This window comes from Lissotriton vulgaris, chromosome 1_1 (genome assembly GCF_964263255.1).
Source record: "Lissotriton vulgaris chromosome 1_1, aLisVul1.2, whole genome shotgun sequence".
NCBI classification, from domain to species: Eukaryota; Metazoa; Chordata; class Amphibia; order Caudata; family Salamandridae; genus Lissotriton; species Lissotriton vulgaris.
The window spans coordinates 1,409,162,748-1,409,189,472 of record NC_141685.1 but is presented as its reverse complement, the minus strand read 5'-3'; the positions used below and the strand labels follow the sequence as shown (position 1 = coordinate 1,409,189,472).

At 42.2% G+C, this 26,725-nt stretch overlaps 1 protein-coding gene across 3 annotated transcripts in view; it reads right to left on the bottom strand.

Moving 5' to 3' along the window:
* Positions 1-26,725, bottom strand: part of DUS4L (dihydrouridine synthase 4 like) — a 155,604-nt gene that overhangs the window by 128,602 nt on the left and 277 nt on the right. Inside the window, exons 2-3 of one of the 3 annotated variants that reach the window (XM_086967182.1) lie at positions 5,419-5,491; positions 4,016-4,152 (exon numbers count right to left, since the gene is read on the bottom strand). In XM_086967182.1, the coding sequence (XP_086823308.1) occupies positions 4,016-4,125 (110 nt within the window). In that variant the 5' untranslated portion in view covers positions 4,126-4,152; positions 5,419-5,491. Of the gene's footprint in view, positions 1-4,015; positions 4,153-5,418; positions 5,492-10,741; positions 10,985-26,725 lie in introns of those variants that run through there. The other 2 variants (XM_086967175.1, XM_086967176.1) reach the window with 2 other exon arrangements.

The window sequence follows — 26,725 nt, the reverse complement described above, 5'->3', positions numbered from 1 at the left end:
ATATGAATATGTATGCACATTCTAAGAGTAAATCAACTTAACCAGTAATTACCCTAAATTTTGTTGATATCTTGCTTTGCATAATTGACAAATTCATATCATTCATGTTGCCCAAGTGGGCTATGAGGACAAGATAGATATATACATTACTTTATATCTTACTGGCGGTCGCTAGTAGGTAATTATAGTTGGGACCATGTTTCCATAGAAAACGCATTTTTTTGACTTGCCTATATCTTTGGCGCTGCTGGACGAATCTTCATGAAATTTTAAAATAAAGTGTTCTAGTGAGTCTTGTTGATCATAGAAAGTTTCAGGATGATCCGTCAAACGGGGGCGAAGGGGTTAAAAAAACGTGTGTTTACTGTATTAATTCCCATCGACACCAAAATCGGCAGTAAGCCAGCTTTTGGTTTGCAGATTGTACTTTGTATTATTTGGTATAAATCAGTTCAGTTTTTTTCTAGATATTAAATAAAATCCAAATGTGTGTATCTAGTATCTCGACAACCTCGTGAATAATGAGGAGCTTGTGCAGAGATCTGCGGAGTTCTGATTGGCTGCCAACACTTCACCCAGGAGGTGGTGGCAGCCATCTTGGGACTCTGCTTCAGCCGAGTCCTACAAAAAAAAAAAAAAAAAAGAAAGAAAAGGGGGCAGGGTAGAAATACCCTGACTCCCAAAAATCGGCCTTGGGGACCCTGCCAGGCCAAAAAAGCATTAAAAAACACAACTGCCAAAAAGGGTGCCCGCGTGGGCTAGGTCTCAGGGGCATTTTAATTTTAAAAAGGCGGGAGGCGCATGGAGCCTTTCTCCTGAGTCACTAGGAGCCCCGGCACGGGGACCACCACTTCCCCAGGGCTATTTAAAAAAAATATTGGAGGGGACCCATGCGGACCCCCCTCCACAGGCTCAAATAAGGAACACACCTCCCTAGGGCTTTAACTGATTAATGGTGGGGGCTGCACAAACTCCCTTCCTGAGCTATTTCAAGCCCCGGGGACCACAACATCACCGGGGCTCACACACTAATAGTGCAGAGGCCGCATAGACCCCCACACTCTGGGGACAACCACTTCCCTGGGGCAAAAAACATTAAATAATATTATATGCGGCTGCCCTGACCCCTACCCCTCCCACCTGACCCCACTGAAGTTTGGCCGTAGTAGCAGTACTTTCCTTCGGGACTGTAAGAGATGTGCTGAAGAGGCGTGTGGACACTACATTTAGTGATATTATTTATGAAAGGTACAAAGCTCACTTCTACAACCAGTGTTCTTTGTAATCTTGAAGGCGGAAATCATATAACCCATGACTACATTACCAGACAGAAAGAAAGGAGTGCTGGGAAAGAAGAGATGGTTATAGTGGCAGAGACAGCACAAGCGAAGGACAATAACTTAACAGCAGCAGGCTGAAATAGGTTGTACGAGCAGGTCCAGCCAGCAGATAATGCAACGCTGATATTTATTTTAGTTTGTAGTTACATATGCAAGGGAGAGTGAAAGCACTAAGTTGACCATCTGTTAGTTTTGTAGAACATGGCTTTCACTCAATTAGCTGCGGATGGGTCACAGAGAAGTATTGCGACATTGCACTGTCCATCTTTATGTCCTCAATTGGCTTCCCATCCGCAAATGGTGTCCGTTCAAAGCCATCTGCTTTTGCCATAAAGACTTATACAGCCTTTCTTCTGACAATTACATGGCCACTCTTTTCTCCTCTTAGAATCCTGGATGCTGTCTTTCCTACAGCACTCAGCACCCTCTTAATATTCTCAAATTTGGGAAAGAGAGCATAGATGCCCGCTTTTTTCTGTATTCACCTCTCAAGCTTAGAATACTATTCCATTGGCCATTCGTGAGGAAAAGCATCTTCTACCACCCTCGAAGCTTCTCAAAACTCACATATTTCTTCATAATCTGGTTGCAGCACAGTTCCACCAGGACTAAGTGACTTAAGACTTCTCTGTGTCGATAGCAGCACAGAGTAGACTAATGGGATACCCCAATTAGTACATTTTAGGGTAAATGTTGGCCCATATTATTCTTTGAACTGTGTAAATTTAAATAGAGGCCCCTTTACTACCAAGTGATTAGGCTGTGTTTAAGAGGATGCTGTAATAGTAAACCGTAATTCAAAGCCTCTCTGGTGGAGGAATAAGTAAAGTTTTCTGTTGTATATGCAACTTGGAACTAGTTAATGACATCCTAGCAGTTGATTTATGTTATGATCTGGAGGCACGCACACAGGACCTCCACTGCTGCTGTTCGTTTGGGCATCTTCATGGTGAGGATAGCATGCCCCTAGGTCTATGCTCTGTGAACAGAGTCCTGTACTCACTTCGTACGAATGGTAGTGCTCTTTTTTACCCTCTGTCATCCAGATTTGCTAGTCCTGAGACTGGACAGTGTTTACATGTGTTTGCACGGGTGCATGCATTCTCGCGAGTTTGGGCAATAATCTTTGGAGACAACAAAACCTATTTAGGCAGGAGAATGCCTGGGATCAAATGCCAAATAATGGTTGACTCTGCGCTGTGGTCCAGTGTCCTGGAGCAAGTGCTCATCTTCAGAATATTTGTCCATCATCCAATGCTCGATATTGAAACAACTTCTCCATCCATGGAGCCATTAGAGGCCCAGGAGCCCACCACCGGGTCTGCATCTCTGTGGGAATTCACTGCTGTATAAGGTAACTACTGGGACTTTGAGATGTGTCTGCAGTGTTCCATTTTAGTGCAGACCTCTGTTCATGAGGTGTCAGGTGAGGGCAAGTCATGCATGCTCTAAGCCCTAACACACAGTTGGGTACATTTTTAGGGAAAAAAGGCATAGTTCGATTTTGTTGGAACCTCAGCCATTATGGTTGAGTCAAGAAAAATGTATCTTCAGGTCTTGGGAACCCTGAAGTTAAGGACTTTGCCATGTTGCATAAGGAATACTATGGATTCTGGAGCCAAGAACCTGTTAACACTAAGACCAAATAATGAGTACTAAAAATCAATAGCTATGCACAGAGACTCTCCATCAGAATACTGGCATGGTACAGATTGTTTAGACTACTGATACTAAGTAAAATAAAGTGCATGTTACTTTCCATATGCAAACTCTAAGTTCTATTTTTATTTAACCCCTTCCACGCTGATGACGAGCTGGGCTCGTCATGGCGTAGCCTCCTCGCACGCTGATGACGAGCCCAGCTCGTCACGTAACATGCGCTTTTAAAAATCTCAGCGTACGAGCGGAATTCCGCTAGCGCGCATGAGGTTAACAGTGCATGTCAACCGCGTAACGGCAGAACTCCACATCACACAGCTAGGTAACATAGGATTGTTCTCAGTTTATGAGCCAAGATAGATCAGAAGCAGCTCCGATGTTTTGAATGGTTACTAGCTGTCTAAATAGTACCCATCTCATTCTCCCAATTCACACCAACTGAGCATTTCCTTCACAATTGCAAAATATTCTTCTCAGTAACTCCATCTTAACTATTCCTTTCATCAAGATCTACCTGATGAAAATGGGGCAAGAATTTGCCAGCTACTGCTGACTAAAGATAAGTCCTGGGTTTAAAGAAAGGGCCAACTGATATTCTTTTAAAGCAAACCCTACAGTCTTTATTCACGTGAAAAATAACTTTTATCAATTAAAGTCAAGAACCTTCAAATTAGAGTGTCTTTCCTAAAACAGAAAATTAGAACATTGATTATGATCACATACTAGTCCCAATCTTTCTTCAAATATCTGCTGGGGAGTCATTAGGTTCCTGGTTGTCTTGCGTTTTGAAGTTTTATCTCTAATTGTGAATTGTGTTTTTGTGTAATAATCTTAAAACTGTTTGTGTATCTTTACACTTCATTTAAGGAGTGCAGTTATCCATGCATCAAGTAACGTGTGGTGATATGGCATGTTAACAAGGACAAGCAGTACACATGTTTTCTTTTTGCAGACAAATATGAGAATCACAGATGTATGAAAGACATAAGCACTTGAATCCAGTACATTGTACTTACTTTGAATAGCGAACCATTGGGGCGCAGATTTTTACGATTTCCCCAGGATGAAACAAATCTACTGGATTTGGTGGTGGGCACTGTGAATGCTCAATATAGTCACCCTTCATTGATGATCTGATGATTGTTCTTCCCACCTTCAAAAAATAAATCATTTTCAGCTTCAATTTTTTTAAACATGAAATATTCTCACATATTCTGAATGGCTAAGCAAGTTCAGGCAATAAGTTTCAATATCCGATTTAAAAAAAAAACACAAAAACGTTTACCGTACAATCCAGCATTTTGATACTGGAAAGAGGAAGATTTTGGGCTGGGCGGGGGAGGGGGGGAATGGGGGCGGGGGAGGGGTTCGGAACAAAGTTGGAGAACTTTATTTTCCCCACTGACATACATCAAAGCACAGGCAATTTCAGCCGGAAGACCTCTATAATAAAGCCATTTGTGGTTTAAAAAAAACAAAGTCTCCTGTCTGAATCTGGTCAGTTGTCATGTATGGTTTACCGATGTCTACATTTTATCTCCCCTTGTAACATATACAGAAACAACCATTGGTAAAGTCAATAGATCATGCTTTTGTGACCCACTAACTTTGCCAACAGTTTTGTTGTTGATGCTGTGCAGGATAGGGGGGGAAAAAAGAAAAGAAAAGCGCAATGGTACGGCTGTGTCATTACTTAGGCATGCACACCCATATACCTCTAAAGGGGATTTCTTTAGTAAACTTCCCAGGAAAGACCATACCTCTTGGGTTAAACTAAGTGCCATGATCTCCATTTTCTATTATTTCTTTTTTTATTTACTGACCCAAGAGGCCTGACACCACTCAGATTAGTAAATTAAAAAAGGAAAATTACATTTTACTTGTGTGAAAGCACATTTTGACATGCAGAGCGGCACAGCAGCAAATGGCAGGTATTTCCAAAAATTACAATTAATGTTTTTTCAACAGAACAGGAGGGGTGGGGGACAATGGAAGAGCAGTTGAGGTGGACGCAATGGGGAGTGTGGTTGAGGGGGCAACAAAGCACTTCAGACTGAGGGAAAAAAAATGGAAGCGAAAGTTTCGGGAGGGTGGGGGAAGAAACGGACACGCTTGCTGGGTGAGGTGGAGAATGGGGTTAACAACAAAAGGCACACACAGGAGGGGCAGGTGTTTGTAAAGGGAGAAGCAGCACACAAGAGTTAGAAAACACAAGCACTCTTGGGGGGGTCTGAAAGAAAAAAGTAGTTCCCCAAATGTGAGCAGTGGAATGATACAAGTCAGACAATCTAAAGGATGATAAAGACAATATGCTCCAGGGGAGGGACAAGAAGAGGCAGGCAAGACATTAAAAAAATAAAAGCAAACCAGTGAAAATAAGGCCAACCAATAGTATGCAATAGGTAGGTTCTAAGCTCACTGTAATATATTATTTATGGTCCATAAGAATTCTTCCACAATTAGACCGCTCCAAGTTGCCTGGTAGGTGAGTCCTAAAACAAATAAAGTGTGCCATTGGCATAAAGACAAATCTCCTGACACAACTGTCTCAAAACTCAGAAATCTAACTGGAGTTTAACCTTCACATAATATTGCATATGTTTGTGTATGCACAGCCCACAAACGCATGTTGTTTCTTAGTTACGTTACATTATATCCAGATACTTATTTTGTAAGCGTGTTATGCCAGAAACAGTGCAGATTGAGATGGAAATGGCCTCAGAACAGCCCATACATCTGTCTCCATGGATCTTATTTATATCTTTTCAAACGTTTTGTGGCAGACCCTACTCTCATAAAACACTACTTCTTCAGCCATACAGCAATCCATGCATTCACACCACATCTTCATAATTGTAGCTGTTTGACTTGCACAACATTGGTGCTATATTCCTGCGGCCGACTACTAGTCCCAAGGCTATCATAATTTTATTGTATCGGGATAAATATTTTATCATCCCCCAACAGAGAAATAATGTTGCTGTACTAAGGTCAATGCTACTTGGCTTTCCCAGACAGTGTGCATGAAATTACTATAATGCATTGGTGACTTGGCCCTCTGCATGAAGGCTTCGTGGGTAGAGTACACTGTGTCAAGATTTTGAGCCATACGTGTTTCATGCAGGCCTTAAATGCTACTTCTCAGGATACAGCAAAGCCTTGTCCAAATCCATGTTCTCTATTCTCCCGACATCATTCATCAACCTGTCCTTAGGTGTTCCAACTTATCAGGCATGTTGTTTGTGATTGATTTCAGACTTTGAGACGATCAGTTTATGCACAGTATGCTTACACGATAAATATCTGAAAGAAATCTGTCCAGTGTACCACATATTGAACATGTAAATGCTTTAATCAACTTAGTTCTCATGCATCCTACAAATTCACAAACATAAACCCATTGTATCCTATTTTTTTAAATATTTATAGCAAATGCCCAACTGGTGTTGGTGTTTCTCATTTAGAGTTAGTTTTGTCTTCACGGAAAAAAAACATTGATTTCCTATCAGCCTATAGTCAAAGATTGTTGCCACGCTGTTTCTAATGCACACGTTTACTACCAGGTGTTTGCTACTACTAGTTGTGAAGGCCAACAAAATAAACCCATATGCATGGTAAAGCAATAGCCTCTTCATGTTCTGCACAATGTCATTAAAGAAGTTCTGGGTGGGGTACAACCTATGACGGCGTTCTTTGGAGTGCATCCATTTCATAGAAGAAATCCCTGAAAACCCTGGGGTTTTTCGAGTTTGTGTAACAACTCAGTTACAACTATCGTTCTTAATAGTGCAGCCCTGCCTGGTAGCAAAACGAGGAGTTTCCTGCAGTGCTGCATGAACTCAGCGCAGGATCTGCCCAGGTTCCTTTGCCAGAATGGTCTTTTAACCACTAGCCATTTCTATTAAGTATAACAATGCAGTGACATTAGCATGCTACTTTTATGCAAACTGAAGGAAACTATGATTTTTACATTGAAGTACAGAGAATGCTTTGCCACAAACGTTTTAGCATTCATAAGTCATCTATCAGAAAAATCATTTTTAAACTTTGCCTTTAAATGTTTCTATTCTTCTTTTCTTTCATGGCTGTGCGTAATAATGGTGACACCTGTGTAGCTTGAAAGAGGTTATATCAGCACACTACATAGGTAAACCAACTTTAGAGGGCTTAGACCCAGGGCTGTTTCAGTAACGTTGATGTTTTTTGATAACGAGACCTCTTCTTCAGGCCTTGGTTGATATATATTTATGGTTTATTCATGCTTGTGTATGTCAGACAGACGGTGGACCCCATCCTACTTACTTGGGCCATCGTTTGAGCTTGACCGGTCACTGAACATTGGTGGCCATTATATTGCATTACATACTATTTACATAATTTCGTTTCTATGCGGAGTGACTAACTTAATGGTCCTGAAGAATGCCCCTGAACCCCGAGCAGGGTCATAGATGGGCAGAAACATGTTGCTCTACTGCATATGTTTCGGCCCCTAGTCCTCTCTCCTTTTAGCTTGGCCATAGGGGCCGCAGAGTAAATAGTTATTGGCCCGCTGTAAAAAAAATTATTTCACCTTCTCTGTCAAATTGCACTCTGCCCCCCACTACCCCCTTGCTTCATCCCTCGAAAACACCTTTCAAACACTGTAGAGTTATAGCCCACACAAATGACCTTGTGGCCCTGGTGTGACGAGGGAACCCAATGATTTAGCATGTCACCCTCGGGTGAGTGAGGGTTATGATTGGGCCAGCTAGCTAATGCCCCTCAATGACTGGCATCAATATTAATAAGGGGGGGGGCTAAAAAGAGGTTCAGTACCTTGCTCCCAAGAACAAATATGACAATACTGTTGGGTAGCTGATCCTATAGTGTTTAATCTAAAGTTTGAAAAAATAGTGGGTTCTTCCTTTTTAGGAAGAGATGCCCTCACACACCTGTGAGGGTGTCATACTTCATCATCGGGCTTAGCTCCTCATGGGATCAGCGTTGCAATACCCCACTAACCCCACGGGAGGGCTTTTTGTCAATATTTTTATTTAAAAAGAGGTGATGGTGTGTGCGGGTGTGTGGGGAAAAAAGGGTGTGTGTTTGTAGTAGAGCATTAAAACTACCTGTGGGGTACCTTAATGTCATATTTAATTCGGGGTTCCCACTGCAGTGTTAAAAAATTGTATTTAGATTGCGAGCTTCTCATAATAGAAAAAGGCAACCTACCAGTGTACATGGGTCTGTGTCAACATGTTTCGCACCCCAACACAAATGAAAAGAGGGGCACATGGGTACCTAATGGTCAAATGACCAGAAGAGGTCCGGATTTCAAACCTGTAAAGATTGTATGTCCCCAGGCCACAATTCATGATGGGGCGGGTACACAGTCAGAGAAAAAATGCAGTTATTATGGGTCGTACCACTAATGCACTCCGCAATTTAGTTAAGGGATTTGTGGCCTTCATGGCAGATCTAGAGCTCCGCACCAATTTTAAAAAATCGTATATAAGGAGTTGTGGTAAGAAAAAACGCTCCATCAACTCTATAACATCTGGCACTGAATCCTTATCACGCACACGCACTCTTCCTTATCTGGGCCTAGTGTTCTCAGAAACAGGGTCTTGGCAAGCTCACGTTGCTCACAGTAGAAGCAAATTTTCAAAAGCGGTTAACTCCATCTTGTAGCCTAAACAGGCAGAGGTGGTTTTATCTTTAATGAAAATATACAAATCGCAGTGTATTCCGACAGCCACTTATGGCGCAGAAGTTTGGGGATTCACAAATTGCAACGGGGTCCAAAGTGAAGAAAATAGATTCTGCAGAAAAATATTGGGGGCTCAAATCTCCTCACCTTTCTAAGTATGCCACAGGGAACTTAACTTGTTTTACATTGAAGATTTTATTTGGGCGCGCCCAGCCATATTTTGGTTAAAAATTTGGCAGAACCCGGCTGCATCCTTGACTAGAGAAATCATTACTGATTGTCTCAGTTGTGACAAGGGTGGTTCTATACCATGGCTCACTGCGGTTAGAAAAAGTTTAATCAGCGTGAACTTGGAACGTGTTTTCTCACATCCATCAGAAAATGAGGGCATGACTAAAAGATCCCTCATGGAGGCACTATATAAACTATATAGTAAGGAAAAACACGCCATTGAGTCCTCTAAACCCTCAGTAGTTAGGCACCTGGCCCTCAGGGAGGCAACCGTCTCTCAAAACCCAATGTTACCAAAATATCTTCTGAGCTGCATTGGGCTCTGGAAGAGGGGTTTACTCTTCCGCCTTGGAGATGGTTCAATAAAATACTCACTTTGCTTCCCTCTTGGTTTTAATAAAAATCTTGGGCAGATGCCTTGTCCGTGTGGCACTGGAAGTTACCAAACAGTGGTACACTTTTTACTGTTTTGTAATTATTATGGTAAATACACAAAACAATATCTGATCCCGTATTTTAAGGAAGTAAGCGATACAGATCACAAATCAGCTTATTTTTAAATGTTACGATTGGGTAGTGGGGATTTGATTTTTTGAGTAAGCTTGTTTTTAGCTGCGACAGTACATTCACGTGCCTCCATGGGCGACCCTTAATGTGCAATACACACTTAATGATGGTCGGGCGCATTTAGTAATTATTATTTCCTCATCTGAGCATTATTAAGGCCGCCCCGCCCCGCTTAGGTCTGGAGGCTAGTAAAATAACTATTACGCACTATGTTGCGGTTACTGTTTACAATGACATTGCACTTTAATGTATCTGATGCTGCTGCTGATATTTATATTCATACTTAACCCTATGCCTACTATTTGGTCAACATTATTTACACTTTCGCACTTCATTATATAATGAGGTCCTGGAATGCCCGTCCAACTGCTTTTAAAATGTTACCGTATGACATTGTTAATTTTTATTGTGTCTTTTTATACAATGTTTACCGTGGAAATTTCTGTTCGACTGTGATTGAATTGTGCTTTTATGGATTTCTTTTATCCAACTAAAGATTTAATTAATTAATTAATTAACAAATATGACAATACTGTCGGGTAGCTGATCCTATAGTGTTTAATCTAAAGTTTGAAAAAGTAGCGGGTTCTTCCTTATTAGGAAGTGATGGCCTCACACACTCGTGAGGGTGTCATACTTCATCATCGGGCTTAGCTCCTCATGGGTTCAGCATTGCAATACCCCACTGGCCCCATGGGAGGACTTTTTGGCAATATTTTTATTTAAAAAGCGTTGATAGCGAATGCGGGTGTGTGGGAAAAAAGGGTGTGTGTTTGTAGTAGAGCATTAAAAATATCTGTAGGATACCTTAATGTCATATTTAATTTGGGGTTCCCACGGCAATGTTAAAAAATTGTATTTAGATTGCGAGCTTCTCATAATAGAAAAAGGCAACCTACCAGTGTATATGAGTCTGTGTCTACATGTTTCGCACTCCAACACAAATGAAAAGAGGGTCACATGGGTACCTAATGGTCAAATGACCAGCAGGGGTCCGGATTTCAAACCTGCAAAGATTGTACGTCCCCAGGCCACAATTCATGGGGGGGTACACCGTCAGAGAAATATCTTGTAATCATAATGTGCTAGGAGCAAACAATTTGGGGTTCCTACTGTGCAGTGTGTCACACATCCCCCACAAAATAAGGGGAGTGACTCTGTCAAAGACGACAATTTAGAAAATAACGCAGACAAACATATATCTGTCCACAGATGGAGTAGGTGACCCAAAGTAGGGGTAGGGATATTGTCTTACCCTCCAACTAGCAGTAATGTGCACCTTTTGTCCAGGAAGCGGACCAACACAGTGCTGCAGAAGTGATTTAGCTGGAGAGGTAAATTTGGCAATGGAGATATTCAGATGATATACAGCCATTCTTGTGCAAGGAGAACGTGTCGTTCTGGAGCTGTTGTACTCGGGTGAATAGTCGCAGAGTGTAGCATGTTGACCTACTCTTCCGTATGCCTGTCCGGAGGATTGCACCATCCGAGCTCAGCATCGTTAAAAATCCTGTGGTGTGACCAGCTGCAAGTAACGTCATTGCTCATTGACGTGCCGCTGATCTCGGACGTGTCATTGTGGCCGTCACGTGGGAATGCGCAAGGGCGCCCGTAGTATCGTCCGATACCGGGGCAGCCATATTGCAGTGGGTCAACAAGAGTGGTATACACTCATGTGTATGCTCCTAATATACTAAGAGAATACAAAAACAGGTAGGAGATGGCGGGAAAAATGTTCTGTGCTATCGTTTATTGATGCTAGACATATTTTGGAATAAAAATAGCACAGTCACGCATATGTGTGGAGGAGCTCTATAATCTTATTAAACAGAGCCCTTGTTACTAGTAATATTGGGAAGGCCTATGATGTACTCCCTGTGTACTGACTGAATACTGAAATATGCGAGGAGAGACGAAAAATATACTCCATTCAATATCTATGGATGAGAAAAGTGTATCATAGCTCAGTCACGCATATGTAGCAAGCGGCTCTATGGTCTTGATAATGTGAGCCCATGTTGCTTGGTATCTAGGCTAAGGCCCATGAAAAGTAATTGGCACAGTGGAGATGGAAGGGATGGGAGGTGTACTTCAATGAGGGAATCCCGAATAATTAACATGTAAATGCCCAAACTCACTCCCTGAGCGGGTAATTTAGATCCAGGTATGGTCGTACTCTTGGTATGAATAAGTTCCGTGATCTACGGGGTGGTAGTTTGGTGCGTGGCACAGTATGTGAGGGTGTATTCCTGCATAGGTGACTATGGGGAGACTATGAGGAGACCCTTACGGGTTGGAGGTACTTGAGTGATGTTTTTTATATACCTAGTAGACGTCAGTTAAGAGTGGAAGACTGTGCGCATCGTGGACTGGACATATACTATTTTGGAATTACAATTTAGTGTCTTGAGCATTCGATCCAGGGCATTTCATCGTTCATGCTCATTGTGAGGGTTTTCAAGGCAGAAAACCCAACATTGTTTTTATTGAACAGTGACTCTGTATTTCAGCTGTCGCTTGCTTAAAGTATATTCCCCCTGATGTCATAAGCTGTGTGGTTCATTTCAATGAAGTGAGATGCCATTTTGGTAGTGGCTTTCCAGCAGCGAATGTTAATGCAATGTTTAGCCACCTTTATTTCAGCCATGCGTGTGGTCATTCCAACGTAGCGTAATGAACAGGGGCAAGTGATGAGGTAGACGCAGTTCTTAGTATTACAGTTGGTGGGTCTCCTTTGTTGCCATGGACGATTCTCACCTAGATCAAGCTGTTTGGTAGCCTGCGTGAATGCACATGCTGTGCAATCGTAACATGGATAGTGGCCTGTAACAGGCGGTTAACCCCAAAGTATCTTTTGTGTCACTATGTGAGGTTTGGGGATGTGTATACACCAGGAAATCTTTCAGAATCTTTGTGCGTTTGTATGAGACTAGAGGATCTGAAATATCCAAGGACCCTGTTTTTAGGATGGACCAGTTTTTCAGGATTATTTTCTGAATTTGACTAGATGACTGGATGAAGGTAGTTACACAAGTGAGGCTCTGGGCAGGTTCCTTTACTTTGGTCTCTAACAGAGCATCACTGTGGTTGTTCCTTGCCCTCTTGTATGCTTGTTTGATAGTCCTTGATGGCTAATGGCGTGCAGTCAATTTGGTACTTAGTTCTTAGGCGTGTGAATAAAATTCGGTGAGGGTGTTGCAGTTTTGACGCAGTCGCAAGAATTGGCTTACCAGAAGGTTGTCCCTGAGGGTTTTTGGGGGGTGAATCTCATACATCAGGAGAGTGTTCCGGACTGGTGTTTTTTTGTAATTAGTGGTGGTGAGTGCACCAGCTTGTGTGGAGAATACAGCGGTCCAGGAATGGTACCGACTCAGTAGACACGGTGCTGATGAATTTCAAGTATGGGTTCAGGGTGTTGATCCATGTACAAAACTCCATACAGGTGTCAGCGTCTCCATGCCATAGAATCAGTATGTCATCAATAAATTGCTGCCAGGTGATGAAATTGGTCTTGTATTGGTTGGTATCTGAAAGGAAATGCTGTTCCTCAAAGGATGCCATATAGAGGCAGGCTATGCTTGGTGCAAATGTGCTGCCCATTGAAGCACCTAGTATCTGGTGGTAACATTGATCCTTGAATCTGAAAAATAACTCCTTGAGGGAGATACATGCAAATTCTACAATGAAACTAAAGGGGGTAGATGATTCCCTGACGGTCTCTGCCATAAGAGTGTTTTTCAATACTTCGATGGTCGCATTATGTGGTATATTGCTTTAAAGTGCTTCAACATAGAGTGTGACTAGTAGATCAATCTGGTCCTGTTGGGTAAGGTTCTGTAGTCGAATAGGTATATCTGTGGTATCCTTCAAATATGTCGGTGTACTCATCACCAAAGGTCTGCATAAAAAGTTGCAGAACCTGCTAAAGGGTTCAAGGGGAGAATTGAAGCTGGATCAAATCGGTCTCCCTGGTGGTGGTTGGGTCCCTTTTTTAGGGCTCGCCTATCCCATTCCGCAAGGAATGGATAGGGGAGAATTATAGTGGGCAAAATAAGTCCTCAAACCATCGGGCGGATTTCAAACAGTTCACGTGAACACAAGCACGCGCTTTTCCCTCGGTGAGCTTCACTTCAAAGGGCTCCGCTCCCCCGCCCACTGCTTCACACTTCACGGCCGCCAGGCCATGTCTTGCATTTCTCCTCCCCCCTCCCCACAGCAATACAACGGCTGGATCTTACCCTGTTAGTACTGCTCTAATAACACCCCTAGAGATTTGCCTGGTTTCACATTCGTGGGAGATCAAACTTTACAGAAAAGACCAGCAATTGCCCAGACTAAGAGCAAGCCTCGCTGAACGGCTGCACAAGCAAGTCTCCTTCATGCATATTACTGTTTTCAGTAGTGTTTCGCCCATCTTGCAGCATCGTTTCTGCCTTTTCCGCTTCGCTGTGGTTAATTGGTGATAACATTGGTCTAAAACTGAATCATTTGGGTGTAGAGCCTTTTCGTTGAGTCACTATACTTAGGGGTAGCGCGTCTGCTTGTAACCACACTGTATAATGAAACGCTACCTCCGTGTACCCTCAGATACCGTGCCTTCGTCTGCTCGATGAGATCTCCATGAGACCCACACCAGCATTCACCCTCAGCGCATTAGTAGGTTAATTCTAGAGTTTTCTTCCAAAAACCACGAAATCAAAACAATCACTTTCACTCAAGGCAGCAGTGCGCTACCATCACATAACGAAATGCGACGTGGACAGCCGTTTAAGTAGTCTTGAGAACTGAAGGGACCCTCAATGTACTGTGATGCGGCCTCTGCCCGGGAAGTGAGTGCGACCGTACATATCAGGTTCATCTATGTACATGAATCGAGCATCAAGTTCATTGGTACATTTGGAAACTCAAGTCAATTTCTTACCAAAGCATATATATATAAATGTCAGCACATATTACGTACATTTTATTGCATTCATTGTCTCTGTAACAAAGTAAACATCTTAGTAAATTGTTCGTAAAGCATTTACGTTGGTTTTTTTAATCGCAGCCCCTTTTCACGTTTTGTAACGTCCTTGCCTAGAACACCATGAGGAGAAGCACGGTACACACACTCTTTGACTGCAGAATAAAGAGGCACTTTTGATGGGCTGGTATTCTTGAAGACTTCCCTTTTCTCTCTGCACGTATGTGCTCCTGACACTAGGTGGTAGTACTTCCCCCACCCCTCTAAACGATTTTCCGCACTTGCAGACATGCACACGCAACCCTAGCTCCTTACACCTTCTCCCCGCGACCATCTTTCAACCCAATACAATCTGGTGCTAGCGCTGCCACTGCACGCGTTCCCATGAACTACGCATCCTCCCCAGCACATGCTCTCGCCCTCCTACCTCTCCCTCTACCTCTCCCTCTACCTCTCTACCTCCGTCTCTACCTCCGTCTCTACCTCCGTCTCTACCTCCGTCTCTACCTCCGTCTCTACCTCTGTCTCTACCTCTGTCTCTACCTCTGTCTCTACCTCTGTCTCTACCTCCGTCTCTATCTACCGCTCTCTCTCTCTCTACCTCTCTCTGTACCTCACTCTACCTCTCGCTCTCTCTACACCTCTCTACACCTTTCTCCCTCTACACCTACCAACCCAATACAATCTGGTGCTAGCGCTGCCACTGCATGCGTTCCCATGAACTACGCATCCTCCCCAGCACATGCTCTTGTGCGCCACAGCATCACTCAATGCCACAGCATCACTCAGCACCACTGAACGCCACAGCACCACTCAACACCACAGCATCACTCAGCACCACTGAGCGCCACAGCGTCACTCAACGCCACAGCGTCACTCAACGCCACAGCGTCACTCAACGCCACAGCGTCACTCAACGCCACAGCTTCACTCAATGCCACAGCTTCACTCAACGCCACAGCTTCACTCAACGCCACAGCATCACTCAGCACCACTGAGCACCACAGCATCACTCAACGCCACAGCGTCACTCAACGCCACAGTGTCACTCAACGCCACAGCATCACTCAGCGCCACAGCATCACTCAACGCCACAGCATCACTCAACGCCACAGCATCACTCAACGCCACAGCATCACTCAACGCCACTGAACGCAACAGCATCACTCAATGCCAAAGCATCCCTCAGCGTCACAGCATCCCTCAATACAACAGCATTACTCAACGCCACAGCATCACTCAACGCCACAGCATCACTCAACGCTCAACGCCACAGCATCACTCAACGCAACAGCATCAATCAGCACCACTGAATGCCACAGCATCACTCAACGCCACAGCATCCCTCAACCCCACAGCATCACTCAACCCCACAGCATCACTCAACCCCACAGCATCACTCAACCCCACAGCATCACTCAACCCCACAGCATCACTCAACCCCACAGCATCACTCAACCCCACAGCACCACTCAACCCCACTGCACCACTCAACCCCACTGCACCACTCAACGCCACAGCATCACTCAACGCCACAGCATCACTCAACGCCACAGCATCACTCAGTGCCACAGCATCACTCAACGCCACAGCATCACTCAGCACCACTCAATGCCACAGCACCACTGAACGCCACAGCATCACTAGACACCACTGAACGCCACAGCATCACTCAGCACCACTCAATGCCACAGCACCACTGAACGCCACAGCATCACTAGACACCACTGAACGCCACAGCATCACTCAGCACCACTGAACGCCACAGCATCACTCAGCACCACTGAACGCCACAGCATCACTCAGCGGATGTATGACATTACAACGCATGCTTTTACCACGCATGCCTTTACATCGCAGTTTTTACAACGCATAGCGTTAAGGGGTGCTGGATAGTGAATAGTTTAATTTACTATTCCAACTCCAGTCCCCGTGGATAGTAGGGAAGGTGTTGGATAGTAAATTAAATCTATTCCCTATCCTAGAGCGCCCCCCCAGCGATATGCATTGTAATGACATGCGTTGTAATAGTTGCGTCGTAAAGGCACTGCGTGGTAAAAGTTGCGTTGAAAAGGATGTTCCCCTCACTCAGCACCACTGAACGCCACAGCATCACTCTGTGCAACCATTCAACAACAACTGGCTCAAATATGTTCTCTCAATGTTTCAAGCTTTATTACAAATGTCACAAAAAAAAAAAATATTTCACTTCGGTTCTTGGATTTTCATCACAATAAATGACACTGAACATAATCTTCACAAAAGTTATTTACAAAAGTTTAAGCTATTGCCATTATAAATTACAATACATTTTATTTAAGTATTACTTATTAAAAAACATTAAAAACAATTGTTATTTGTAATATCAATACATCCAAGTCACGTAAATACAACATATATTGCATTAAAAATGCTAAAGGGGTCACATTTGCAAAAACTAAAACTATTGGCATTGTAAATGACCAAGCTATTAATTTAGCTATTTTCAAAACCAACACATAAATAAAAAAAATAGTCATTTACAATACCAATATCTCTTTCCTAATGCGAGACCTATTGCATTGCAAATGCTTGTTGATTTTGGATAGGGTGTAGAAATATGGAACAACTGGTTTGGAATTGACCAGAAAGTCTGCCTCGTTCTTGGATCTCCAGACTTCCATCTCTGCTGCATTGACTAGATGTTTAATCCTTGTTGTCAGCCTCGTTGTAGGGTCTGTGTTGATGGGAAATAGTATTGGTTAGTGGAAAGTTGTAGCATGCATTCCTAGTCATAAAGTGCAACGTCTTGCAGTACAATGGCACCACCATTATCAGCTGGTTTTATAATCACTGTGAAATCTTCCGTAATATTGTGGATGTTGCTCCTTTCCTGGTTGGATAAGTTGTTGAACAGGACACAGGGGCATCTTGTCCACCTCTTGGAGTACTGTTTTTTCAAAAGAAGGAATCGCTCTGGGCATCATTGCTGTGGTGGGTGTGAACCTCAATGGGTTGCGGAAGCCTGAATCCTAAGGGTCCTGAGCGGGTCTGTTTTGGAAGAAGGCATGTGGGTAAATCTTCCTGAAGTGTTGTTGGAGTTCATTATTCAATCGAAAGAGATCCTCTCTCGTGGTGGAAACAAAGCCTAGTGCAAAAACCACAGGCCTTTTTCTAGGACTATGGTTTATTCATTGGTGAGGATGCAAGATGACAGGTTGACAACTAGTTCTGTGTTGTCATAGTGTGGCTCCTGAGTCGCTTCTGGTGTTCCAAAGCTTGCCACTGTACTCTCTTGTTGTTTCTCTTCTGCCTCTTCCTCTGCCCTGCCCTCTGTTAAAAAAAGGGAGTTGAGGGAATTGTTGACAGAACATCGGAAACTGTGGTTGCAGTGGCATCTGGTAGAAAGGTTGCCACAACAGTGGTTGTCCTGGGTAGGTTTCCGTGCATTGGTTCCCCCGAAAACGGGGTCTCGGATAGTCCAATGGGAAAGTGAGTAGGTTAGCTCGTCGATCTGAGCAATTGCCCCAACTGTCGTTGCTCAATGTGGTTTTGAATGAGCCTATCTCTCTGTAGGAGCTGGATGGTCTTTCATCAGACGATGATACCCTCTTCCCCGTTTGAGCCTGGTAGTCTTCTTTTATGTAAGGGTATACTTTTTCTCTGTCAGATCATTTGACATCCTTTTGTAATTTGGACATTTTCTGTTGGGTAAGGTAATCTTTATGTTTATTCATTTCTTTGTTAATCTCCGCTAGCCGACGTTTGAAGGCTGATACACCGATACCCGCTTTAAGTGAATTCTCAGCGATGGCAATCCTGACTACAATGCGTCTGAGAGGCGTTTGGCTGTGTTGATGATCAGGACTTACCAGTCGCAAGCGCACTTCCAAGCTATCTTTGACTATTCCCATCTGAAGGTGATATTGTCTAGAAAGATGCACGGTGTGATGGTAACAAGGAGGCCATTGGGGGCAATGTCAGTTCATGGATATTCAGTCATTATTGAGCCATGCAGAACAGTTTTCAACTGTTATTTATTTAGTGATGTTATGGAATTCCAGTCTTCTGCACAGCCATCCACTGACAGGAGAGATGGTGCTTTTAAAATGTCTACCACCATGTCATCATCAAAACTCAGTTCCAGGTGGTCTTTTGTGATAGAGAAGAGGGGTCAAGGGCATGCGTATGTCTGTGCTCAGTATAGAGAAGTAGGGTTAGGGGGGCTCAAAATCAAGTATTTTCGACAGAGGTAAGAAAATAGCAAATAAATGTTCCACGGCTAGGCCTCCATTCTATAACATTAATATCAATAAGAGGGGAGGGGGTGGGTAGCTAAAAAAGAGATCCAGTACCCTTGCTCCAAAGAACAAAATATGACAATACTGTGGGGATAGCTCTTCCTATAGTGCTTAGTCTAAGTTTAGAAAACGTGGTGGGTTCCTGCAGACTGGAATGACCCAGCAATAGCCGTTAAGATAAGTGCCCTGGAACAACATTGCATACTTAACCTACTGTCTGGTCCCTATAACGACATCACCCTCCACCGCAACACAAGCCCCGCCAACATGGTGACACCAAGAGCTATGGTGGACCAAATGGCATGGCCTGCCAAAAGAGGAAACACCACTCTGGGCTGGGACATGGTTTCGGCACACAGCAAATATGAAAGGCTGTTGGGCATTAGAGACTATTGTCCTCTCCAGACTTTGGGATGTCTGGGAGGGTAAGTCTGTGTGCACGTTCCAACATTTTACAGACATGTACACGATGCACAACTCTCGCTAACTACAACTATGCCATGCACTGGCAGCATCCTTGACTATTACACAGACTCACCTGCAGAGCAATCCCTTAGAGGCACTGGTTTAACGTGAACGCTAAAAATCGACTTCTTATGAGAGCGCTCAAGGGTGTGGAAAAATATATTTGAGGTGTAAGATTAAGATAACGTTAAAGGGTTGCTCATGGCTGTAGCAAGGCCCATTTGAAAGTAACTTCTTTAATGGTCTTCTTCTTGTGATCATCATTCGAACACATTTTCTGTGGGGTTATATTTCAAGAGCAAATCAATAAATGAGGAAGAAGTTGAACAAGTGCTACAGACAGTGTCAGAAGGTGCTTCAATTATACAGAAATAATAATGGAATATTGCATCATCAGCTAAATTGCTCAAAGAAGTTATTCCTTGCTCAATCCCACAAAAGTGAGAGAGTCTTGGACATTCATAACCATAAAGTTAGTGAAGACTTTTGTACTGTTTAGCATGAAGATTATAACAATGGCAGCCAACAGATTACAACAGAAATAATGTTATGCATGAATCTTTTCTTTAGTGACGATTGCACAGAAGATAAAATGGCGATTAAAACTTTAGCAATATCCTCTCAACTACTAATTCAAATACTTTCAATGATTTTACTATCACCCAGCACGGCTATGAAGGATGGGGCGAGCACAGATCAAAATCATCAAAGTCAATGAACAAAAATGAAGATTAGAAGCAAATTCTTCAAAAACGTCGCCCAAACCCACCCACTGCCCAGCAGTAATGTAAAAACCCTTGTATCGGAGCTAAACAGAATAAACGCGTTTAGATAATTAATTATTAATTTGTTAATTGATAATTAGGTAAATTGTGAATTTCTCATATTTGTTATGTTATATTTTAGGTGTATGTTGTTTACTTTGTAGAGGTATATGGTGATAAGGTATTTAAGTAATAACATACTCCAGCATACTCCAGATATCTGCAGACTCCACAACTCAAGGAAACTTTGTTTCATAGGAGGCAAGTCCTCTGTATTGTGGTACATCTAGAAGTTGGTGACATCTAGATAGTTTGGCAAGAAACATAGCAATTGCATGGCCAGACTAGAGAGCAGGCTACATATTAAGAGAAGATTAGATGCCTACGCTGCTTGCGCTATGCTCTGAAGGTTTGAAACTTCATCCAAGTCAAAATACACCACATACACCTGCTTTTCTCTAGATACGAGGTAAACCTCCGTTTTCAAGCAATCCCTTATTACTATGTAACTTTTTGGCTCCTGTATTTATCTGAAGATTACCACACAATCGTGACTTTGCCCCCTAAAGCCCCCCCTCGCTGACAACACGTACCCACGTTGCCAGCTTCATGCCAACATCTACTACCCTAATGCTCCAACCCCATTTCCATGCCCAATGTTTCTCCTCTTTGCCAACACAGTTGCAACTCACTATTCTGCCATCTACCCGCTCTCTCTCCTACGCTACTCCATTCTGCCCAACTACCCTCCCTCGTCGGCTTATTATTCTCTGCTATATTAGGTCTTAAAATGCCTCCCCAATGTTGCAAATTCTTCTTTCACATGCTCCAAACCCTTTAACTCCTCTATGCATTACGGCAGATCAAACGTTGTAATTGTTTCTCCCTCTCTAGCCTTTCTCCTTTGGAATTTATGATTACCTCTATAGCACAATGGCCTCTTGCTTGGTATCTAGGCGTGTACTTTACAGTACTATAGGCATACACCGGACATGTATTTTCATCCTACAGTGATTCACATTGACCATGCCTATAACAGAAAATGCAAAACTACAAATTTCAAACACTTTTAACCAAAAAGTCAAGACCAAATGAATATGTCACACAACACTGTAGTATGTACTTTATAGTGTTATATCGTTTTGTTATACTTGCTCTTTAAGGAATGTTATGCTTAGGTTCTTGTTCCATGTTCTTAGAATGCTATGTGTATGTCATGACCATTGCATACCTGTTATTCCACTTTACTGGTCGTGGGTTGATTCACTCTAACCATTAAATCTTAATGGTGAAACCACAACTTGGACTTTGTCTCTAATTTACTTAACGGATCCATACTACATTTATTGGCGACGATTGGAAAATAATTTGGACCTCGTTTTGATCAAACCCACCGACGTGAGCCGATCAGCTGTTAAACTGTTGAGCCTTCAAGTCATCGCGTCTCAACCGAACCTGGCAATTTGGATATTTTTGCCTGTGTTAATGCGTTCTCATTTAACGGGACTACAGAAACTGTAAGTTATTTATTTCAATTTCTCAAATTACCTGAAGACAATCATTTTTAAAGCAAGCCTGACATCACCGTTTGATTCAAACCGGAGAAGGATTCCAATCTCGCGCATATTCCCGACTTGTTGTTCTTCACGCGGCGCTCACGCATGCGCTGCACGTCTTTCTATCAGACGTCATCACGGAATCGCTGTCATAGCAACCTGCCTTGCCACTCACACACGCGCTACACGTCTTTCAATAAGACGTCATCACGAAGTCGCTACCATAGTAACCTGTCTCATTTGTGTTTCCTGCGCGTAGCGTCATCTACACGAGTGTGTAAAAGGGCATTTTGCTTATTTTAACGGTGAATTTGTCAGTGCAACGCGACTATCGAGACTATAGTCGATTGTTTCTTGTACAGGTAATTTTAAAAAAATAAAAGAAGAGATCGCCTAAGCTTTATAAAGACTGACAAGTAAGAACATTATATTTTTTTTTATTATTTAAAATTGTCATTTGTTTTACTTCATTATGGCAACTTCTGGAAATAACAACAATGGTATTGTAGCACCTCCTTCATTTTTAATTGTTCCTGGCAAGCCTCCTACACCATGGCACAAATGGCTACGCGTGTTCACTAACTATTTGGAAGCTATAGATGCTTTAGATTATCCTGCATCCAGAAAAAGAGCTATCCTTTTCAATCACTTAGGAGATGCTGGCCAACAATTATTTGACAATTTAGCAGTGGTACAAGCGCCTGCTGATGATGACTCATGGAATGTATACACAGAGGCATTAACACGTCTGGGCAAACAATTTAAAGATGATCTATCAGTCATGGTTGAGAGACATATGTTCTTTAAAAGAAAACAGTTACAGGAGGAGTCTATAGAAGACTATGTTGCTACCTTACGAGTTCTTGCATCAAAATGCGAATTTGGTACTTATCTGGAGACTGCTCTACGTGATCAGTTAGTTTTTAATTGCTTTAATAAGAAGATCCAAGAGCGAATTTTGACATGTAAAAATCCAACTTTAGATGAAGTTATTGTAATTGCGAAAAGTATTGAGTGTTCTGTTGTTTCCTCAAAAATTTTAGCTGAACATGCCTCTTCTTCAAGTGTTTGCAATATTTCGCAGGCATCAGGGGACAATTGTAATGTTAATGTTGTTTCTAACCGCAATATTGGGAAAAAAGTTTTTGAATCTAAAGCTAATGCATTTTGTTACAGGTGCGGTTCAAAGTTTCATGTTGCAAATAATCCAAAGTGTCCTGCACAAGGTAAAAGGTGTTCTAATTGTAAACGTATAGGTCACTTTGCTGCTTCGTGTCGTTTACCCAAAGATAAGTCTAAAGTTAATATGGTTTATTCTGAGGAAGAAATTTGTGATGCGTTAAATCTTTCTTCTATTTCATTCATTCAGGTAAATGCTTTATGTGATTTCAGTATCAAGGGTCCTATTTGCACCATTTCTATTGGGATTCAGACCATACAGGTTATGGCTGACTCCGGATCCCCTATTACCATTTTGGATGAAACTACTTTTCAGTGCTCTTGGAATGACAAAGAATTATTTACTACTGATGTTAATCCCAAAGCTTTCGGGGGTTTTGACATAACTATGCGAGGATATTTTCCAGACAACATTGATTTTAAAGGTCGCATCATCTATACTAAAATATACGTTGCACACAATGGCCGTGATATTATAGGTTGGCAAGACCAGGCCAGACTGGGCATTATTTTAAAACCCGGTCATCCTGAACCGGTTGCTTTGGGTGATCTTCCCATACTGTCTGTTTTTGATTATTGTAATGACCCCATTCTTTGCAATGTTTTAGAGAAATACAAAGTTGTTTTTGAAGATAAGATTGGGTTGGTGAAGAATTTCGAACATGATATTAAGTTAAAAGACAACGCTTGTCCTGTTATTCAAAAGGTACGGCCTGTTCCCCTGTCTGTGAGAGAGGACTTGAGAAAGCACATTGAATCTCTTATTGCCCAAGACATTATTTGTCCAGTTGAGTCTTCAGAATGGGTTTCTGCTGCCGTCGTAGCACGAAAACCTTCTGGGGAAATTCGTTTATGTGCAGACCTGCGAGTACTCAATCGCAACATTGTCATTGATGTACACCCCTTGCCTAAAATCCATGATATGCTGGCCAACATCGGTAGTAGCAAATACTTCTCCACTATCGATTTGCGCTCAGCGTACCACCAAATTCCTTTATCTTTAGAATCTCAACCTCTCACAACATTTGTCACACCTTTTGGTGTGTATATGTATAAAAGGTTACCATTTGGGCTTGCCTCCGCAGCCAGTATATTTCAAAGATTAATGGACTCCATTTTTTATAATTGTCCTGGAATTCAGGCGTTCCAGGATGACATTTTGGTTTATTCCGAATCCCTGGATCAACATTACATATTGATGGAGTATGTTTTAAAATCTCTACAAAATAATGGTCTTACCGTCAACAAGAAGAAATGTAAATTTTTAGCTAGTGAGGTTGATTACTTAGGCCACAACCTCTCAAAAGATGGTATTAAACCCAAATCTTCTTTGTTGGAAGCTATTAAAAATGCTCCTCCTCCTCTTGATAAAGACTCGCTCAGAGCATTTTTGGGGTTGAGTGAATATTACGCTCGTTTTGTTAGGAGCTATGCTCTTGTAGTTCAACCTCTTAGAGATCTGTTAAAATAAACATGCTAAATTTGTGTGGTCCTCTGAATCTCAATCTGCTTTTGACTCTGTCAAAGATTTGATACTCTCTGCTCCTGCCATCAAGCCCTTTTCTCATGGTGTTCAATGCATCATTACTGTTGATGCTAGTTCCCGTGGCCTAGGAGCTGTTCTTAGTCAAGTGATTAAGGGTGAGGAATGCACCATTGCATTCGCTTCTCGTTCGTTATCTTCAGCTGAAGCAAATTACAGTACCATAGAGCGAGAAGCCTTAGCTTGCTCATGGTCTGTTGAAAAATTTTAAATGTACATTTGGGGCACCAGATTTCTTTTATACACAGACCACAAGCCTTTAATTTACATGCTTGGTGAGAGTTCCTCCAATCGAGCTTCTTCTCGCTTAGTTAGACTATTGACACGTCTTCAAGAATTTAATTTTGAGATAAAATATTTGCCTGGTGGCAAAAACATTCGTGCTGATTGTTTGTCACGCATTCCTTTATCCACATGTAATTTAGTCAACTCTGACTTAGAGTATGTGTTTGCTGTTGATGATGCCCTTCTTGGTACAAAACTTACTAAACAAGAGTGGTTAAAGGGTATGGATAACGATTCTTGTTTACTCAATGTTAAGAAATTTTTGATTAAAGGTTGGCCCAGGGATAGAAGCATGTCAACTGAGGAAAATCATTATGCACAAGTTGCATCTGAATTGTCGGTGTCAGGTGACATTTTGTTCAGGCAGGACAAATTTGTCCCACCCGTTGGCATCCGACAATCCATTATTTCTTTGGCCCATGAATCTCATCCTGGTATCACTGGTACCACCAATAAGATTAAAACCACTTATTGGTGGCCGGGTATCGATAACCAGGTTAAATCCTTTGTCAACCAATGCCCACAGTGTCTATGCTCGGATAAACACTGGAAGTTGTCCAATTCACCACTTGTTCCTGTAGAGTGGCCTGAGTCTCCTTGGCAGAAAATTGCCATAGATTTTTCTAGTCCATTTTCTGTTTTCAATGATGACTTCAAATTCTTAATCGTGGCCATTGATTACTTTTCTAAATGGATCTATTTTTCTTTGGTCAAGAACCCTAATTCTGTTGCTGTAATTTCATTTTTAAAGGGTTTGTTTGTCATCGACGGTACTCCACATGAAATTGTTTCCGATAACGGTTCGCACTTTGTCTCACAGGAGATGAATTTGTTTTTAAACAATTTAGACATTAAGCACATGTTAGTTCCTCTTTACAGTCCTGCTTTTAATGGCCTTGTAGAAAGAGCTAACCGTTTATTGAAAGAAGCTATTCAAACATCCTGTGCTAATAAACTTGATGTTGCCGAATTTCTTAGCGAGAAGATCTGGAACTATAATTGTACCCCGCACAGTACGACAGGGGTGTCCCCTTTTGTTTTACTGCGGGGTAGAATTCCCACTTCTAGATTGAACCCATCCTGGTTGATGAAAAGTTCTCTGGTCAACGTGGATTTAGCTAAAATTCGTGAACATGTCAAGAGCAAACAGGAGAGTTACAAAAATAATTATGACAAACGCATGCATGTCACAGAAAAACCTCTTATTTCTGGTGATTGGGTCATCATTAAGAAACCTGTTAAAATAACTAAGGGGCAATCCAAATTTTCTGCTCCCGTTAAAGTTTTAAAAGTTTCTCGTTCTGCAGCTCTTTTATTTGAAAGGGGTTGGTGGAACAAGAATGCTCTTATTAAGATCTCTGACCAACAAGCTAAGATCATTTCTTCCAACAAGCAGTCCTCAGATTTGTCTGCGGATCGCAGTTCTGATTGGTTCGGTGTCGGAGAATCTTCTATGTCTCCATCTGCTCCTTCAGTTCCTATTAATCCCCCTGCCCTTGATTCTTTCCTGTTAGCACATGGTGATTCAAACGATCTTACACCCTCTCCCAATTTACAGCCTGTTTCCAATTCCATTGGTGCGGGGGATGGTAGGGATCCCAGTCGCAGAATCAGATCTGTGCCTGTGAGACTCCATGATTATGTTTTGAATTAATCTTGTTTTTTTCATGTATGCATTTATGTTACATTACTGTGTTTTCTTTTATCTGCTATTCTTCTTCATTTATTAGGGGAAGGATGTGTAGTATGTACTTTATAGTGTTATATCGTTTTGTTATACTTGCTCTTTAAGGAATGTTATGCTTAGGTTCCTGTTCCATGTTCTTAGAATGCTATGTGTATGTCATGACCATTGCATACCTGTTATTCCACTTTACTGGTCGTGGGTTGATTCACTCTAACCATTAAATCTTAATGGTGAAACCACAACTTGGACTTTGTCTCTAATTTACTTAACGGATCCATACTACAAACACGTGAGCATTTGACAGGCATGCTTTTCTTGTTTTCTACCTCTGTATCAACCTATCCTATGTCTCTAGTTCATGTATTGTCTCTCATCTTCCTGGTTTCGCTTCGTCTGCCCTTCACCATTCTCTCCATCTTTCTTCTACTTTCTTTACCTAACATGCTTTTCTACACCTGATGTCATTTTGTTCTATCTCTACCGTGCATCTTGTTGTTTTTCTCCATCTTTCTCAAAA